General features: G+C 42.3%; 1 protein-coding gene across 1 annotated transcript; it reads left to right on the top strand.

The window, feature by feature from the left end:
• Positions 1 to 5,208: 5,208 nt before the first annotated feature.
• Positions 5,209 to 17,849, top strand: LOC136653213 (vomeronasal type-2 receptor 26-like). Its single transcript, XM_066630121.1, has 6 exons — positions 5,209 to 5,351; positions 5,724 to 6,015; positions 6,542 to 7,375; positions 10,720 to 10,947; positions 16,231 to 16,459; positions 16,942 to 17,849. The coding sequence occupies exons 1-6, from the start codon at positions 5,209 to 5,211 to the stop codon at positions 17,847 to 17,849; spliced, it is 2,634 nt and encodes an 877-aa protein (XP_066486218.1).
• Positions 17,850 to 19,841: the final 1,992 nt, after the last annotated feature.

Below are 19,841 nucleotides of genomic sequence, written 5' to 3'. Positions count from 1 at the left end.
GTAGACACTCATAGGCTTTTGCTCTAAATGACCAACTTTACAAGTGTCACTGCCCTAGGAATGAAATCACACATTAACTCGCCTACCTTTGTTTTCCTGAATAGCTAAATAAGATAGCCTCTTTGGTGTTAAAAGTGCATTTGCCATGTATTCTCCTTCTCTCTTTCAAACAAATACAGAAGCAAACTAACTAAAAAAAGAAAAAAGAAATCTGAGGATATAATAGAAAAACAAATGTGTCACTGTTGGCAAAATTTTCATGAACCTCATCCTTATTGTACCTGTGGAATCTTGTAGACACCTAAGATAGTAGCCATGTGATGGGAAATGTCAAAATCAAGTCCTCCAATGACAGCTATCAAATTATTTTCCTTGTCACATTTGAAGTTGGGGACAATCCTTTTACAAGTGGAAAGAAGTTTCAGGGTATTCTGAGAAGTCATCCTTTCACTGAAGACACTGTCATAAATGTAGAAGCCCAGGCTGAGATTTGGTAAGATCAGGGGATTCTCATTGACCTTCTTCACAGCAAACACCAAGGACAGGACATGTGATAGTTCTTCAGTGTTCCACTAAGCACAGAATTACAGCATGTATAAGACAGATGTTCGCAGTGACATGAACCATCTGTATGTCAATATGAGAATTTATATTATTACAGCTACACACAGTTCAATATTGAAGTGTGCATGTCTTAACACCCATAAATGAATGAGGCCCTCAAAATAAAAAACAAAATTGTCAATAGTAATGTCCTCCGTATATTTTGACTTTCATTTATGAAAAGTGTTCCTTTAAATTATAATTTTTCCCCAGTAGACTCCCACAAATTAATAAAAACAAAATTATTCAGTGCCAGTTTTACAATGAATTCATAAACACAATTCAGTGAAAGTTAAACATGTAAATTCTATAATATTCCCTTTGAATTATTTGAAAGGAATGCTTGAGTACAAGATTACCTCTCTACCGACTTGCAATCAATGCATCGAAAACGTGTTTAATTTTGGCCCAATGAAAACGGTTGTACTGTATGAACCCTGATTTGTGGGGACAAATATCCAGGTGGCCACTTGCTACCACTAGGGTCTTAACAATTGCTTTGGACAGCAGGATTCTTGAAAAGGTTGGTGAGCAACAAGCAAGCAAGCTCCTTCATGTATACTGCTATTTTTACGGCCTGTTAACAACTTTTCAGTTATCTGTGGCCTGTTCAACTCTTGCTAGCTCATTAGGCCTTCATTAGTTCATTAGACCTGCAACTAGCAGCCAGTCACTGAAAGAAGAACTCCCAGGTCAGATGGAATGAGCTTCAGGTAATCCTTTACCCACTAACCCCTTCCTTGGAATGAGGAGACCAGAACATACCAGCAGAGGCAGGGATTCAGCTCTTACAAGTAAAATCTGAAATTTGTCCTTCAACCAAGGGTATGTGAGCCCCCAGCTGGCAGTGCAGTGTGCTGTGTCAATTGTCCAAAAAACTGATGAACTGAACATTCATCCCCTTCTCCCAGGTAAGGAAAGTAGTCCTGCAATGGGACTACTCGGTTCTGGGCTACTGGATTCTAGGACTGCTGCAGAATCAAGAGCCTCCATGTTGCTCAGGATCTGTTTAGGATTGGGCTTTAAGTCTCATGGGCAGCCCAGTCCTAACAAGCACTGGTGGGGTAGGGCTGAGTGGCCTCCACTGTATCCACCACGTGTCAGGAGCAGGCTGGTGGTCTTCTCAGAGTAAGAGGAGATTTTTCCCCTTACCTCAAGTAACGCCCCATCCTGTCCAATGGAGCTACTTGGATCTGCATCAACTATTTAGTGGGTGCAAGTCTGGGCATCCCTGTGTAGGGCTTCCAGGCCTGGGGGAAGGATAGGAGATGGCAGAAGAGTCCTCTGCTGATCCTGCCCCTCTCAGGCCTGGTCCACAGGGCCTAGGAGAAGGGGGTAAAGGGGGTAATTTGTACCCGGACCCAGGGTCAGAAAGGGGTCCCAGGAGTCAATGGAGGGGGCCCAGAAAGTTCCTGGGATCTGACATTTTCCTATCTCACTGCCTATGCATGATGCTGGGGGCACAACCATGGGCATGCACTGGCAACTGCTGCTGCAAGCCATATGCACCAGGCCCAGGAATGCATCCATGACCCTCCTTAACACAGTGTCAAATCTGGGAGGAAACTGGCCTGACGCAGTAGCTCTTCAGCTTGCGGATTCAATAACCATGAAGACGTGGATAGGAGCTCAGGGATCCAGCTGCAGGGCTACAGGTGCTGCAGAAGTTCATTTTGGTGCACACAGTGTTGCAAGGTTGAGAAAGCAAGACTCAGTACTAAGGGTGATGGTTTGCAGGTTTTATTTTGTTGCTAGCAACGGGCATCTCATGGGACTCCTGTCCAAAGTACTGAGAGCAATTGGCAATGTTAACTGGACCCTTTATACCACTCTGGGTCCTTTGTTTGAAAATCTGAACTTCCCATTGGCTGAAGTTTGACATCATAGATGGGGCTAACTCTTAACAGGCTAAAGGTAACGTTAGAGACACCTCATAGGTGAGTTTCAAGATACAGGTTTCCAAAAAAGGTGAAATTAAACAATTAAACATTTTTAATTACCAAGTTTTCAAGAACCAGCAGGGGTTGCTATAATATCATTTTATCCAGTGCTGACCCAGTACTGACCCTTACTCGCATCCATCAATCCAATTAGGGACTTCCTTGACAGGTCTCCATACCATCCTCATTAAAGGGATGACGCAATGTACTTCGACTGGTACCATTATCTTCCTCTGCATGCCTTTCTCCTATGCTAATTTCAGCATCAAACACCCGTGAAGCCTTCCTGCAATGTTAAAGCTTTTGGTCTGTTCTTAAGACTTTTCTAAAATCAAGCAGCAAAGGTTGCTTAAGACTTACTTCTTATGACGACTATGTCCCCATATATCTTGGTTACACTTTAGGGCAAAGACTATTTTACCTATATGTGTCTTTTCCTTTGAAAGCATGAAAGAATAAAATAAGTGAGCACTGGCAGGCAGGCAAAGTGATGTCCTTGCCAAGAGGTGTACTTCTGCCAAGATGAAGCCTGTCTCTTCGTTGCCTTAGCTGCACTATCTTTTCTAAATTCCAAGGTGTATAACATGGCCTTTGAGGCCCCAAAGTCCCAGCTTCTGTGAAACGTCTGTGAAACTAACAATCAGCTACCAAAATGATTCTTTCAAGCAGCTTTTCTGTGAGACTAACAATTTGCTATTAAATAAAGTCAAACAGCTTTTACTATTCTGTGTGCCTTTCATGCTTTAGCAGTGTGGCTTTTAAGCTTTTGCCCAATGGCATATTACCCTGGTTACAAGCCACGATGTGTATGTGCAGCCTCCTGATTTTAGAAATGGGCTATGTCAGATGCAAGGGAGGGCACCAGGATGCAGGTCTCTTGTTATTGGGTGTGCTCCCTGGGGCATTTGGTGGCCTGATCCAGTGGGGCTGTTCTTATGTTCTTAAACTGCAACAGTGGTTCCCAAAGCCCTCCTTGGGAGGAGGGAACCACTTAAGTCTTTGGAGGGGCAGGGGGATTGCAGCAATGCGATCCCTAGGATTGCGTTCCAGGCCGAGAAGGGGGGGGTTCTGGTTTACCTGAAGCCAGCAACAGGCTCAAGGGGAGGTGCAGGCAAACCCACAGATGCCTCCGCAAGTCTCAAAAATAATAAAAATCCTGATCAGGAACCATTTCTGTTTCCAATCACGAAAGCAGAAGTGCCTTCCGATCGCAATTTTTATTATTTCTGAGCCTTGGGGAGCCTTGCGGACGTGTCTGCAGGGCACCCTGCACTCCCCGAGCCCATCGCTGGCTTCAAGTAAGCCTTCAACAGGCTTCAGCCTGCTGCAATCAGCACACCATCACCACACTGCTTTCTGGCCCCACATGGGCCTTCCGGCGTACAAGTGCAACCACTGCTGTGTGCTGGTCTCAAGCCCTTCCAGCTCCTCTGGAACGGAGCTCCAAGTGGCTTTGTGGCAAGAACAAGGAGGTCAGCAACCCGTCCACAGGGCTGCACTCACTGGTGTCTGGGCCCTTCGGGGAGTGCTCAGGGATGGCAGCCTAGGAGGCCGCCTGAGCTGAGCCCTGTGGATGCCACTGTGGTCCATCACCCACAGATAGAAAATCGAGCCCTGGTCACAAATAAAGAAAATTTTTATTTTTTTCTAGATCTTTTTTAAGTCTCATAAACCTACGTGGGTCTGAATAGAGTGTCATTTTAAAAAGTGGGCCCTGGTGCTATCAAGTTTGGGAACCACTGCTTTCATTCATGTGTGATGAGTTGTGCGACCTCCCTGTGTCTGCCATAAGGTTGTAAGTCCCTCCTGTTCTCTCAAGATGAGTTCTGAAGATTTCTGATCAGTATTTTCTACAGTTTGAACCTTATTACCTTAGGGAAATGTGAACCATATCATTAAGTCAAAGCACTACGATTGGGACCCCCCAGAGTCCAGAGTGTTTTTCAGAGACTCTGATCGCTCTTCAGAATCAAGTTGGAAAGTGGATATAAGCAGCATCCTGTATTCAACATAAGGGGCAGTGTGAATAGATGAGGTTGTCATGATGATCTGTAAGCTTTTTTTAACTTCATTAGATGAGCAACTGGCAGGCAGGGCCTCTGCAAGGAATTTTATCAGGCACTACAAAGTTTCTTTTGGGCCCCTTTTGAAAGAGGGAAGGGGTGTAACAGAGTCTAGGGGTAGCAATGGGGGTGGGCAGAATAGAAGGAAAGTGGCAACAGCCAGAATAGTCTTTGGAGCCCAGGTCTACCAGTCTTCCCAATGCAGAGCTCAGGTCTACCTGCCTGCCCAGCATTGGTAGCTAGATACGGAAAACCAAACACACTCAGAAGCTTCTCCAAACTCTTTCAGATGTATAAATGTATTGCAGGAGATGGTTATCATTGTATTTAGGCTCACCCTAGAAAGGAGAGTGTCCTCCCCCTTTAACCCCTACTCCTAGGTCCTGGTGGCAGGATCAGGAACCATTCAAGGGTGGCTTTTGCCAGGCGGATAACACAAAATGAGAAAAGATCTTCAGGAGGCTACTCTAAGCTGCCTCACAGAAAGGGACAATATGATAAAGGGAAATTGCAGCTTCAGTGCGTTTGCTCTCAATATTGCGGTGGCATCTGTGTTCCTGCTCTTTCCCATTCACTGCAGAGCAGACACTGCCATTTGCAACATGGCAAATCACCTGGAGTTCCCACCTGAGCATTACCAGGCAGGCGATCTTCTCATTGGTGGGATGGCATCTCAGCTCATCACGGATATTGACACTGAAGACTTCAGTGAACTTCCCAGAATACGGCGTATGGAACTACCTGGGTAAGGAGATCTTTTTCCCTAAGCTGAAGGACAAGGTCAGGTGATCACATCTTCAGATGGAAAATGTTCATGGACCTTCACTATTTATTTATTTATTTATTTATTTACTTACTTACTTACTTACTTACTTACTTACTTATTTATATTTTGGTGTTTATGTAACACTTTTCTCTGACATTGAGACAGCATTCAAGGTGGCTTACATGGGCAGGCTAATCTAAACTACCATTTTCCAATGGAGTTTTTACAACGATAATCTGTAAATCACATAATCCTCAGTCACCAGGTGTTGCCTACACAGTGAGGCTTTGGCTTCCTTTCTCATCTCACACAACATGACGATCTAATCAAGCATGTACTTTCCCTTTTCAGTGCAGTACCAAGGAATTACCAGGCTGTCCTCTCCTTGGTATATGCTGTCAAAGAGATCAATGAGAACCCCACAATTTTGCCAAATATCAGTTTGGGACTTCACGTTGAAAATGACCTTTTTGATGCAAGGATGATTTATCAGAATACCCTGAAACTTCTGTCTGATCAGGAAAATGTCATCCCTAATTTCAAGTGTGGCAACCATAAAAATCTAATAGCTGTCATTGGGGGATCTGACACAAGTAATTCCCTCTTGATAAACACCATCTTAAGCATCTATAGGATTCCACAGGTAAGATCCCAGGAACTTAGGTGTGAAGGGAATTTTATTATTTGCAAAAGTTCCAATGAAGCATGGCTGCAACTTGTTCGTGACACTCTTTATAGTCAGTTTGGGTGATCTTACTATAGGCACTGACCTGATAGTGTCATCCTTCATCTTACAAAGTGGACATCTGCTGTAGTCATTCATCTTCTGAAATTTTGCTTTGATACTATGTGTTGAAAGTGCCTGTTCCTGTGCAGCTAGGATGAGACCTTCCACTTCTTTCTTCATTTTGCAGCCATTTCCAAGGGTTTTATAAATTTTATAAAGAAGGCAGGGCTGCAGCAGGCTGCAGGAGGTGCGGGGAGCCCTGTGCAGCCCACCGCAGCGCTCCCCCAGGCTTGATGCACTCGGAAATAGCAGGACAAAGCGCCTCCTGCAAATGGAAGTGCTTTGCGCCCGCTTTCTCCGAATGTTCCAAGCCATCATACAGGCAGATGTTCATGGACCCATAATATCCTTAACAGATGTTTAAAATGTGCTTTATTTAAAGGTTGCTTATGGCACGTTTGCTACATGGAAAAGTGGTGGGACCCAGACCTCTACCTTTTACAACATGAATCACAGTGCTCAATACCAGTATAACGGGATTGTTCGATTACTCCTGCATTTCCAATGGAACTGGGTTGGGGTCATTGGGTCCGAATCTGAAATAGGACAGACATTCACAGAGACACTGACAGCAAAGCTTTCCCAGCATGACATCTGTATCGCCTTCACAAAAACTGTGCCAGGCAGTGAATCTCTTTTGATCTTTATCAGTGATGAAGGCATGTGGGATATAATCTCTTCTCTCACAAACACCAAAGCAACTGTCTGCATCATATATGCAGATATACAGACCATGGGTACATTCCATACATTCCTACTTGTGGAAACCATCTCTATTGGCAAGGTGTGGATCATGACTGCCCACTGGGATTCTTCATCACAGTTAATAATCCAGGCTTCGAGTAAAAAAAACTTCCATGGTTCCTTCTCTTTTGCAGTCCATTCTGCGGAAATACCGGAGTTCCAAAAGGTCCTCCAGAGGCTACATTCAGAGTGGGAAAAAGAACGGTTCTTAATGACAGTCTTTTTAGAAGGGGTCTCCAACTGTTCCTTGCCAAACTTCAAGGAGGGTCAAGAAAACAATGAAACCTGCTCTGAGTCAAAGCTGGAGGATATTCCTGAGACACTGGTGGATATGAGCACAACCCGTCAAAGCTACAGCATCTACAGTGCTGCCCATGCCATTGCACATGCTTTACATGCAATGCACATGTCCAGAACCAGGCCAAAGGTGAATGGAGACAAACTGGGACCTCCAGCTCTGCAACCTTGGGAGGTACGTTTTCCATCTACACAGTTACGTCACTTTTTTGCTGTTTTATTTTATTTTTTAAACACATTCAACCCTTTGAATAAGGATGCACAATGAGTCTTACAACATTGAAAACCAGTATTGTTTAATTGCTTATTTTGATTTGAAAAATTTATATCCTGCTTTTTCCAAGCTGTAGCAAATACCCAAGACAGCTTACAAAGCTCCATTGTTAAAGTGCCACATAAGCAGCAATATGTAAAATCATGTAAACACAGAGAGATGGGGGGGGGGAGAGAGAGAGAGAGAGAGAGAGAGAGAGAGAGAGAGAGAGCCATTAGGAGAGGGGGAACTGTTTTGTCCATAAAAAAGCAGTCAAGCCACTGCAGTGTTACAAAGGCATAGAGAGCAGACCTTAACCCAGTGATTTTCAACCGATATGCTGTGGATAGATGAAGAGCCCCCCAGATGACCTAAGAGGGTGACGCGGATTATGTGGGAAAAGGTGGTCCCTTGGATAACCAAACCAAGAATCATGCATCACTCCTTTATTCATAGCACGATTATTCCCTCGAGCACCCCAACACATTATCTCGGTAAGGGCTTCTGCACATACACCCACATACACTCACAACAGACTTAGACCAACACAATATAGCAACATAAACAAATGAGGCTGCCTCCTGTGTCTCTGTAGCAGCTTAAAGGGGAGGAGAACAGCAGAGAATCCAGCCAGGCAAGAGTTGCTCTCTCCAACCTTCAAGTTCAGAAGGAATCCCATTGTGCCCTATAACTTTCACATTCCTTTCACCAGAATGGAAATGGTTTCACCAGATGGTTTCACTACATCTACTGGTTCATGCAGGCTTTCCTGCAAAAGAAGACCAAAGGCCAGGAGTAGGGTTGTATAGTAAGAATATAAGAACATAAGAACTGGATCAGGCCATAGGCCCATCTAGTCCAGCTTCCTGTATCTCACAGCGGCCCACTAAAAGCCCCACGGAGCACACCTGATAACAAGAGACCTGCATCCTGGTGCCCTCCCTTGCATCTGACATAGCCCATTTCTAAAATCAGGAGGTTGCACATAAACATCATGGCTTGTAACCCGTAATGGATTTTTCCTCCAGAAACTTGTCCAATCCCCTTTTAAAGGCATCCAGGCCAGATGCCGTCACCACATCCTGTGGCAAGGAGCTCCACAGACCAACCACACGCTGAGTAAAGAAATATTTTCCTTTGTCTGTCCTAACTCTTACAACACTCAATTTTAGTGGATGTCCCCTAGTTCTGGTTTTATGTGAGAGTGTAAAGAGCATCTCTCTATCCACTTTATCCTTCCCATGCATAATTTTGTATGTCTCATTCAAGTCTCCCCTCAAGTGTCTCTTTTCTAGGCTGAAGAGGCCCAAACGCCATAGCCTTTCCTCATAAGGAAGGTGCCCCAGCCCACTAATCATCTTAGAGTGCAATCCTAACCCCTTATGTCAGTGGTTTCCAGCACTGACATAAGGGCAATGCAACTCTGAAGTAAGGGAACAAACATTCCCTTATTTTGAGGAGGCTTCTATGAGTGACGCCCAACTGCAGGATGCAGCACACGTCCCATTGGCATCACTATGCCAGTGCTGGAAAGCACTGACATAAGGGTTTAGGATTGCGCCCTTAGTCGCTTTCTTTTGCACCTTTCCCATTTCTACTATGTCCTTTTTGAGACGTGGCGACCAGAACTGGACACAATACTCCAGGTGTGATCCCAAGCATAGACTTGGACTTCTTCACTGCCGCCGCACATTGGGTTGACACTTTCATCGACATGTCCACCAGCACCCCAAGATCTCTCTTCTGATCTGTCACAGACAGCTCAGAACCCATCAGCCTATATGTGAAGTTTTGATTTTTTGCCCCAATGTGCATGACTTTACACTTACTGACATTGAAGCGCATCTGCCATTTTGCTGCCCATTCTGCCAGTCTGGAGAAATCCTTCTGGAGCTCCTCACAATCACTTCTGGTCTTCACCACTCGGAAAAGTTTGGTGTCATCTGCAAACTTAGCCACCTCACTGCCCACCCCTATCTCTAGGTCATTTATGAAGAGGTTGAAAAGCACCGGTCCCAGGACAGATCCTTGAGGCACACCGCTTTTCACCTCTCTCCATTGTGAAAATTGCCCATTACATCCACTCTCTGTTTCCTGGTCTTCAACCAGTTCTCAAACCAGGACAGGACCTGCTCTCTAATTCCCTGACTGTGGAGTTTTTTCAGTAGCCTTTGGTGAGGGACTGTGTTGAACACCTTCTGAAAGTCCAGATATGTAATGTCCACGGGTTCTCCTGCATCCACATGCCTGTTGACCTTTTCAAAGAATTCTAAAAGTTTTGTGAGGCAAGACTTACCCTTACAGAAGCCATGCTGATTCTCCCTCAGCAAGGGAGAGTAGTAGGCTTGCTGTAACTTGGCAATCCTGCTGGTGACTTCACGGACTAAAATTCATAATCCTGGACCTGTGAATCGGATTTCATAAACAGCAATCAAACTAAACCCACTGCTATCATATGCATTAAAACACAATAATGATATAATTAAACATGAAGAGTCAAACAATATTATCCACAGCCTCAAAGTCTAGAAGATGAAATGAATCCATTTCAATAGGACAAAAGTCTAAATTTTGGTGCGTGTACAGAGTCTTATCTGCAAAGTGCATACCTAATTCATCTCAGGGAGCAACTGAGGGCCCAACCTTATCCAACTTTCCCAATAATGCCCTCCTGATACCTTCCCCCTGATCCCACATCTCTCAGTGCTTACCTGCGCCAGCAGCTGGAGCTCCTATTGTGACACTGAGGGAGTAGCACACTCCTTCCGGCTTACTGTCTGAGAGGCACAAATGTGCTTGGTGGCATGTTTGTGACACCCACACGGGTGCTGCAGGTTCAGGGCTGGCAGTGGGGCAGCAAGAGGATCAGGTTACCCATGACGGTCAAGAAATATTCTTTCTTTGCTGCCATCCCCACTACAGTGTAGGCTTTGGAGCGTATCAGGGTGAGAGGGAGAAGGAAAAAGGGCCTCCTTCCTTCCTACAATGTAATGAAGTTGCTTCTTCCAAACCTCAATCCACCTTCCTTGGTTTTCATGGACTTGAGCCAGTAAAATGGCTTGGGCAGGACTGATTTGACCCATCACAGGAGTGGAGGCCTAACTCACCTAGGCAAGGGAATAAATGGAGACCGCTGGGACAGCCTTCCTTCGGGATGCAGCACAAACTCCACCTGCATGGCTCCACTGGTGGGGGGGGGAGGAGTTAAACAGAATTTGCTGTCAATCTCATTGCTTTTTTAAAAAAGTATCATTCTTCTTCTTCAGCTTCACCCTTTCCTGAAGATGTCATTTAATAACAGTGTGGGAGAGAAGGTTTCTTTGGATCAGGAGGGCAAATTTGCAGCTGGACTTGATCTTATCAACTGGGTTGTTTTTCCAAACCAATCCTTCTTGGGAGTGAAAGTAGGAAGGGTGGATCCTCAGACTTTATTGGGCAAGGAGTTGACCATTAACGTGGACAGTATCAAATGGCACAGCTGGTTTGACCAGGAGGTAGGTGAATGAAGCTCTTTCAGTACAAAGTTAAGTGAGTGGAATTTTGTTGTAAAACCTTTTCTTATAACGATTCCATATCTTCCACAGTGCATGTCTAACATAATGATTCTTGAATTCCATATTCACTTTCAACTTATCATACCAAAGATATCCATGCCAACCAAATCTTAAATCATATCCTTCTAACTTCAACAATTTTTTGTTTTGCAACAATATCCATTCTTTAAGCCACAGAAAACAACATGATGCATAATAAGTCTTCAGATCAGGCAGTCCTAAACCTCCTCTTTCTTTTGCATCTTGCAAAATCTTAAATTTCACTCTTGGTTTTTTCCCTTGCCATATAAAACCTGTCACATCTTTCTGCCACTCTTTAAAAGGTTTATCAGAAAGTAATATTGGTATATTCTGGAAAAGAAAAAGCATTTTTAGTAGTACATTCATTTTAATTACAGATATTCTTCCCAAAAAAGATAATTTCAACCTTTCCCATCTTGCAAAATCTTTTTTGATTTCACCCCAAACTTTAACATAATTATTTTGAAATAACATACAATTCGTGTTTGTCAAAATAATACCTAAATACTTAATCTTCTTCTCCACTTTGAACCCAGTCTTATTCATCAACTTCAATTGATCTTGTTCGTTCATATTTTTAGATAAAATGTTAGTTTTCTGTTTATTTATCTTAAATCCTGCTAATGATTCAAACTTCTTCAACTTAACCATCAACAACTCTATGTCTTTTAAAGGTTTTTCTAAAATCAAAACCATATCATCTGCAAATGCTCTTAATTTAAAACAATCGTTTTTAATCTTTGCACCATGTAGTCTTTCATCTTGTCTAATATCTCTACATAACACTTCTAGGGCAAGTATAAATAAAAGTGGCGACAATGGACATCCTTGTCGTGTTCCCTTTTGAATCTCAAACATTGTTGATAATTCTCCATTTACCACTACCTTCACAGTTTGTGATGTATAAATTGACTTTATCCATTGAATAAAGTTCTCTCCAAAGTTCATCTTCTCTAAGACAGCAATCAAGAAAGTCCAACTCAAATTGTCAAATGCCTTCTCAAAGTCCAAAAAAATCAATGCTAATTGTTTCTCTATCCTTTTATCATAATATTCCAGCAAATCCAATACTATTCTAATATTATCACTCATGTGTCTTTTTGGTAAAAAACCACATTGATCTTCATGTATAAGATTTTGTAATATCTTCTTCATTCTGTTTGCTAAAATTGCTGTAAATATTTAACAATCATTATTCAACAAGGAAATAGGTCTGTAATTTTTTATATCCATCAAATCCTGTCCTTCTTTAGGAATCAAAGTTATATTTGCTGCTTTCCATGAATCTGGCATTTTCCCAGTCTGCAAAATATCATTCATCATGTTAAGTAATGGAAAACTTACTTCTTCTAAACATTTATAGAATCTACCTGTTAAACCATCTGGACCCGGAGCTTTATCTATATTAATCTTCTTTATTGCCTCTACAACTTCACACAGAGTTATTCTATTATTTAAAATTTCCCTTTGTTCTTCAGACACTTTTGGTAAATTTTGTTTATCCAAGTAGTTCTTTACTTCTACTTGATCTATTTTTTGACTTTTGTATAAATTAGCATAATAATTTGTAATTATTTTTTTTATATCCTCCTGATCAGTATACATTTTTTCCGCCTCCTGCAATTTTAAAATTACTCTCTTCTCTCTCTGCTTCCTCAATTTGTAGGCCAACCATTTCCCTGGTTAATTGGCATGCTCAAAATATCTTTGTTTCACAAACTTTAATTTAATTTCCATTTGATTCACCATCATCAAAGATAATTGATGCTGTAAATCTTTTATTTGTTGTACTATTTTTTTTTTTATCTCCTGGGACTTCTATTAACTCATATTCCTTCTTTTTAATTTCCTCCTCAATTTTCTGAAACTTAATTTGTCTCTCTTTTTTCCATTCTATACTTTTCTGAATAAAGTATCCTCTCATAAAGGCTTTACTAGCGTCCCAAACTGTCCTCATTTCTGTTCCCTTATTTAAATTCAAATTAAAAAATTCCCTTAATTTCTGCTTAGCATCCTTTATTATAACCTCTTTTTGTAACAACAATTCATTCAATCTCCATCTATATGTTGTAGGTTTCTTCTTAATAGTCATAGTTATTGGATTATGATCTGAAAGAGTCTTTGATAGAATTTCTGTTTTAGAAGTTTTTATTGCAATATCCTTCGTCACCCAGAACATATCTATTCTTGAAAATGATCTGTGTCTTTCTGAATAATAGGTAAACTCTTTTATATTCCCATTCATTTATCGCCAAATATCTACAACCCCTAAAGCTTCTACCAAATCAAAAAAAGTTTTTGGTAATTTCCCTTGAGAAATCTTAATCTCCTTCTCAGATTTTTTATCCCTTTGTGGTGACACAACTGCATTCCAATCTCCCATCAAACAATAACTTGAATATGAGTAATTTAAGAGTACATCCAATAATTGCCTAAAAAAAACCTCCTCTTTCTTGATTTGGAGCATACAAACCCAAAAGTAAAGTTCTTACTCCCGAAATTATAACTTCCACAGCCAACCACCTGCCTTTTTCACCTGCAAACACAAGTTTTGGTTTTAAATAATCTTTAACATACATAACCACTCCATTTTTCTTCTTTGAATTTGTTGAAAAAAAATTTTGTCCTAACTTTCTCTGTATTAAGTAGTTTGTATGACCTTTTTTAATATGCGTCTCTAAAAGGCAAATCACATCTTTTTTAAGTTTCTTCAAATAATAAAATATTTTTTTCCTCTTATTTGGAGCATTAGCTCCATTAATGTTCCAAGATAAAAACTTATACTCCATAGCTAATCTTCTGAACTAATTAGCTTCACCACAAGAAGCACATTTTTGTTTGGGAACTGTACCAGGAGATAAATGGTTATTGTATAAGAATTTATTGAAATGTAATCAAGGTCAATATATTTTGAAGTCTAGAGAGGAATTGATTGTAGAGGGTTTTGACTGCCAATGGTTTATGTATTTACAATTATTAGAAAGATTTAAAATTGATAAAAAATTATATGGTTTTGAAGAGGGAGAGACAATATTGGAGAAACAATTAAGATCAGATGAGCAGGTAATATCTAAAATATATAAATTGCTTTTGAAGTTTGAAACAGAAGATGAACAGGTTAAGGAATGCATGATCCAGTGGGCAAAAAATGTGGGCTATGAACTTTCAATGGACAGATGGGAGAAATTATGGATAAAACAGACAAAATTTACTTTGAATGTTAACATTAAGGAGAATATATATAAGATAATAATAATAATAATAATAATAATAACTTTATTTCTACCCCGCCTTTCTCCCCGAAGGGACTCAAGGCGGCTTACAACATATTAAAAACAATTTAAAAGCAAATAAAAACATATTAACACATACTAAAAACATGATGATCTATCGTTGGTATGTGACACCAAGTAAATTAGCCAAAATGTATGAAACTATGTCCAATAGTTGTTGGAAATGTAAGAAGCAAGAGGGAACATTTTACCACATGTGGTGGACGTGTCCAAAAGTTAAAAAATATTGGTCACAAATTCACACACAGATACAGTTGATCTTAAAAACAAATATACAATTGAAGTCAGAAGTATTTTTATTAGGTATGACAGATGAGTATGTGGAAAGAAAAAATGAAGTTTTATTTATGTATATGATAAGCGCTGCCAGAATACTTTATGCTCAAAATTGGAAGACTATGAATATACCTTAGGTGGAGGAATGGTGGATAAGACTTATGAATTATGCGGAGATGGATAAATTAAAAATTTTGCTTAGGGAGAATTCAACAGAAAACTTTTTGAAGAATTGGAGTCCAGTTATTGATTTTTTGAATCAGAGAGAGGATGGGGATTTGAGGTATTTTGGATTTGAAGATTAATTTTGAAGTATTAGTGGTATAGATTAATATTTGTTAATGTTTGGACTGTATGTATTTGGATTATAAGTATGGGACTGTTTTGACTTCGCTTGTGCTGCTTTATTAGAATTTTGTTTATGTAGGTATTTGTTTTTCTATTTTATGTTTATTATAGTTAAATAAATAAATAAACGATAAAAAATAAAAGCAAAAAAAACCAAAAAAACAAAGTTAAGTGGAAAATGTTCCCTAATATTAATACAGTCTCTTAAAACAAAAACATTTTTACTTGAAAAGGGTCTCCTCCATACAGATAAAATGTCATTCGTACATTGATAATCTTTCTCTGTTTCACCATGCAAGTTGACCTGTATCCTAAACTGCTTTCCTGTTCCAGTGCTTTCAAAATATAAAACAACTGTTAAGGAGAGGGTTCCCATCCACTCTGTGCTGAATTCACAAGACACAATTCTTTTACTGAAATGTAGGGCTTGTTTGGTATCAAATAGGATGAACACAAATTATATTTTCAATGTTATTTTGTTACATGGAAAACAAAATCTGAACATAGCCACATGAATTAAAAAGTGATTGATTGTATCCCATGAATTATGTCATTCTGTAATGACAAAGTTCCATTGAACAACGAGACTTAAGCTATCTTCATCTTCTTTATCTCACTGACATTAACGATGCTTCATCAGGAATGTGCTGAGGATACAATATTTCTTTCAAGGTTTGTAAAACAAAAATTGACAAAGGATTTTCAGTCCCCAGAGGTCTCCTCTTGGTCATTTGTTGCCTTGCCCAGGGATAAGCCTCAACTGCCCAAATGGGCCTACTTGAACACTCGCTGCTGAAAGAAGTCTCAGTGGACTCTGGTAGAGGATCAAGGACAGGATGATAGGATATCAGTTATGCCACCAATACCAGCCACTTCTTGGTCCTGATTCACACTCACCCCCCATCCCATCCCAGTCTCCAACTTATTCCTTCCCCTCCCTCTCCCATTCAACCAACCCTCTTGCCTCCTGCTTCACTAGTGCTGACTTCTTGGAGCCAAGGCTCCTTCTCTAGCCCCTGGTGTGTGGCTGCTGCTGCAAGTTGTGGCCCAGCCATACTGAATGGCATGTTACATTTGGTGACAGCCACAAAGGGCACTGTGTTGCGAGTACACTCGTTGCAGCAGCACAAGGCCCCATTCGAATGTAACGAAGTGGTCATTATATTTCTTCATCATACGTGACCTACATATGTGCTGCTCGCTCTCCCAGGTGTATGATAACATTATAAGACTGGAACAGCCTTCTCCCCTTCTGTTTTGTTTTTGTTTTCTTTTGTGTGTACAGGTGCCTCCTTCCTCATTATGCAGTGACCACTGTCAGCCAGGCCACAGCAAGCAAAAGAAAGAAGGGATGCCATTTTGTTGCTATGATTGTCCTCCGTGTCCAGAAGGGAAGATTTCTAACCAAAAAGGTGTTCAGTATAGAGAACAACCTCCAAAATCAACCAGGGAAGAAATTCCTACTGCTCCTCAGCGTTTGGACCAATCTAGCATTGGAATACCCAAGATCAAGGGTGGGCAGATGTACATCTTTAGGTATCCAGGACCTTTAACAATTGTATAGAAGAAGGAATTTCAAGATGCACCTGCTGAAATTCTCTCACTTATACAATTGTTGAAGGTCCAGGATCCCTAAAGTTGAATGTTTGCCCACCCTTGCCCTGAATAATGCCAGAGAAAAACTGTGAGGGGCGGCGGGGTTTCTGTCTGAGAGAGGAAAGGGACAGGGACATTTGAAAAGAAGATATAGGATATAGGATCCATTTGAAAAGAAGATATAGGACTTTGCTGGCAGCCTTCAAGTTCCTGCTGGCAATGCCGAATTGCACAACATCTGCCAGGATCCCAACAATTCTGGATGCCAGTGGACCCCAATGACTGGAATTGGGCTTCCTGTCTATAAGGGCTCATTTCTTTTGGTAGCGGATTAATCTGCAGCAGAGGAGCAATTATTGTATATCTGAGAAACTCAAACAGCTTCTTTTCCTTCTTTCAGATGTGGAAAGCTGTTTCCAGTGCCAAGAAGATCAATATCCAAACAGGGACAAAGATCAATGCCTTCCCAAGGGTCTAAACTTCCTGTCTCACGAAGAGCCTTTGGGGATCACCATGGCTGTCTTGGCACTGTCTCTTTCTCTGGCCACAGTTATGGTGCTAGGAATCTTCATCAGGCACCAGAACACTCCCATCGTCAAAGCCAACAATCGGGATCTCACCTATTCTCTACTCGTCTCCCTCTTGGTCTGCTTCCTCTGCTGTTTTCTATTCATTGGCCAGCCTCAGCCAATCACCTGCTGCCTACGACAACCTGCTTTTGCAGTTACCTTCTCCCTGGCTATTTCTTCTGTACTGGCCAAAACCATCACTGTGGTTCTTGCATTCATGGCTATCAGGCCAGGGTCCAGAATGAGACTGTGGCTGGGGAAGAGACTCACACTCTCTGTTGTTCTCTCTTGTTCCATGCTTCAAATAACTCTGTGCACGGTGTGGCTCTGCACAAGTCCTCCCTTCCCTGCTTTGGACCTGCATTCTCTGGCAGAAGACATTGTGCTGGAATGCAATGAAGGCTCGTCTGTCCTCTTTTCTTGTGTTCTGGGCTTCCTGGGCATCATGGCTCTCGTCAGCTTCATTGTGGCTTTCTTTGCTCGGAAGCTGCCCAGCACGTTCAACGAAGCCAAGTTCATCACCTTCAGCATGCTGGTCTTTTGCACTGTTTGGGTATCTTTTGTTCCAGCTTACCTGAGCACCAAAGGAAAGTACATGGTCGCCGTGGAGATCTTCTCCATCTTGGCATCTGGTGCTGGTTTGCTTGGTTGTATCTTTGTCCCCAAATGTTATATCATTCTCCTGAGACCAGAGTTAAACAGGAAAGAGCATCTCACACAAGTTAAGCTGACAGAATAGGATTCTTAGGGTGCAATCCTATCCAATTTTCCAGTGCTGGTGCAGCTGTGCCAATGGTCCATGCACTGCAGCCTGTGGTGGGGAGACAGTCACAGAGGCCTCCTCAAGGCATGGGAACACTTGTTCCCTTACCCCAGGGCTGCACTGCGGCTGCACCGGTGCTGGAAAGTTGGATAGGATTGGGCCCTTAGTCCTTTCCTTGGTTTTTTAATGCTGAAGCCAATTTCAAAAGTAGTCGTAGTGGTAGCAGTAGTACTTCCTTTTCTATCTTGCACTTCCTCCAAGTAACTACTCTTTTAGCCCAACAATACTTATTTTAATAAATGTGTCATGGCTCTTAAAAATGGACTCCTGCTTCAGAAACCATGAATATGTTCATGCATGGTCCTGACTTCTACATCACATAAGCAAGGAAGACCTATACTGTTTGACATACTGTGCTGATTTACCAGTTAGATTCTGTGTACCTCCAGCTTGCCTTAGTCTGTTAGGTGTAGGGCTTGGGGATGTGTTCAGGCAGAAACTCAACATGTGTAGCTTTACAAAACCCTTTCTGCATAAGAGAGTCTGGTCCAACAAAAAGCTGACGGAACATACCAAGATCCAGGTCTACAGAGCTTGCGTCCTGAGTACACTTCTATACTGCAGCGAGACATGGACTCTTCGCTCACAACAGGAGAGGAGAGAGGAAACAGGAGAGGAAACTGAGCGCTTTCCACATGCGCTGCCTCCGATGCATCCTCGGCATCACCTGGCAGGACAAAGTTCCAAACAACACAGTCCTGGAACGTGCTGGAATCCCTAGCATGTATTCACTGCTGAAACAGAGACGCCTGCATTGGCTTGGTCATGTCGTGAGAATGGATGATGGTCGAATCCCAAAGGATCTCCTCTATGGAGAACTCATGCAAGGAAAGCGCCCTACAGGTAGACCACAGCTGCGATACAAGGACATCTGCAAGAGGGATCTGAAGGCCTTAGGGATGGACCTCAACAAGTGGGAAACCCTGGCCTCTGAGCGTCCCGCTTGGAGGCAGGCTGTGCAGCATGGCCTTTCCCAGTTTGAAGAGACACTTTGCCAACAGTCTGAGGCTAAGAGGCAAAGAAGGAAGGCCCATAGCCAGGGAGACAGACCAGGGACAGACTGCACTTGCTCCCGGTGTGGAAGGGATTGTCACTCCCGGATTGGCCTTTTCAGCCACACTAGACGCTGTGCCAGAACCACCTTTCAGAGCGCGATACCATAGACTTTCGAGACTGAAGGTTGCCAATACAATCTGCATATGTGGCAAATGGATGCCTGCCTTTTCCTTCCAGGCAAGGAATAGCCTCCCCCCTCCTCCAATGATTTCATGTTATTTCATAAATGTCTGAAAAGCTACATTGTCCCTCTTCTGCAAGTACTTCATTCAGCCTGCGCACCTGAGCCAGGCACTTCAGTAAAGGACTTTCTTCTCACTTAGGGACTCAGTAGCTGCAAATGTCAGAAGCGAAAATATGCAAATCTTGGTAACTTCAAGATATGGGAAAGCCCAGTTAGCACATGGGCTGCCCTTTCAGCAGTGACACTTCAGCTGGGAGCAGCTGACTGTGGTGCTGGGAGAGCCCAAGAGCTGTAGAAAGAGTTTCCATGGGCCAGATGTCCCAGTCACCCCCCCCCCCCAGAAATCACACATTTCTGAAATCACACACACATGCAAAAACCATGAAAAACCACAAAACCGGAAGTGGAGCACCATTGCTCTACTTTTGCTTCAAAGCGGCTGGGGAGCCCTGCAGGCACTCGCGCAGGGCTGCCCACACCCTGGGAAGGCTACTGCAGGGACTGGTGAGTACATCCCAGTCCCTGCAGCCACGCTGAGCGGTGCTATCCTGCTGATCGCGTCGCTACCTTCCCTCCTGCCCCCGCCCCTTAAGGGGGCTGAGACCAGGGCCCTCAGACTGGGGTGTTGCAACACCCCAGTCTGAATGAAACTGCTATACTCTGCAGGC

Source organism: Tiliqua scincoides, chromosome 5, assembly GCF_035046505.1.
Source record: "Tiliqua scincoides isolate rTilSci1 chromosome 5, rTilSci1.hap2, whole genome shotgun sequence".
Classification (NCBI taxonomy): Eukaryota; Metazoa; Chordata; class Lepidosauria; order Squamata; family Scincidae; genus Tiliqua; species Tiliqua scincoides.
The sequence above is the reverse complement of the archived record's forward strand: the minus strand, read 5'-3'. Positions and strand labels throughout refer to the sequence as shown.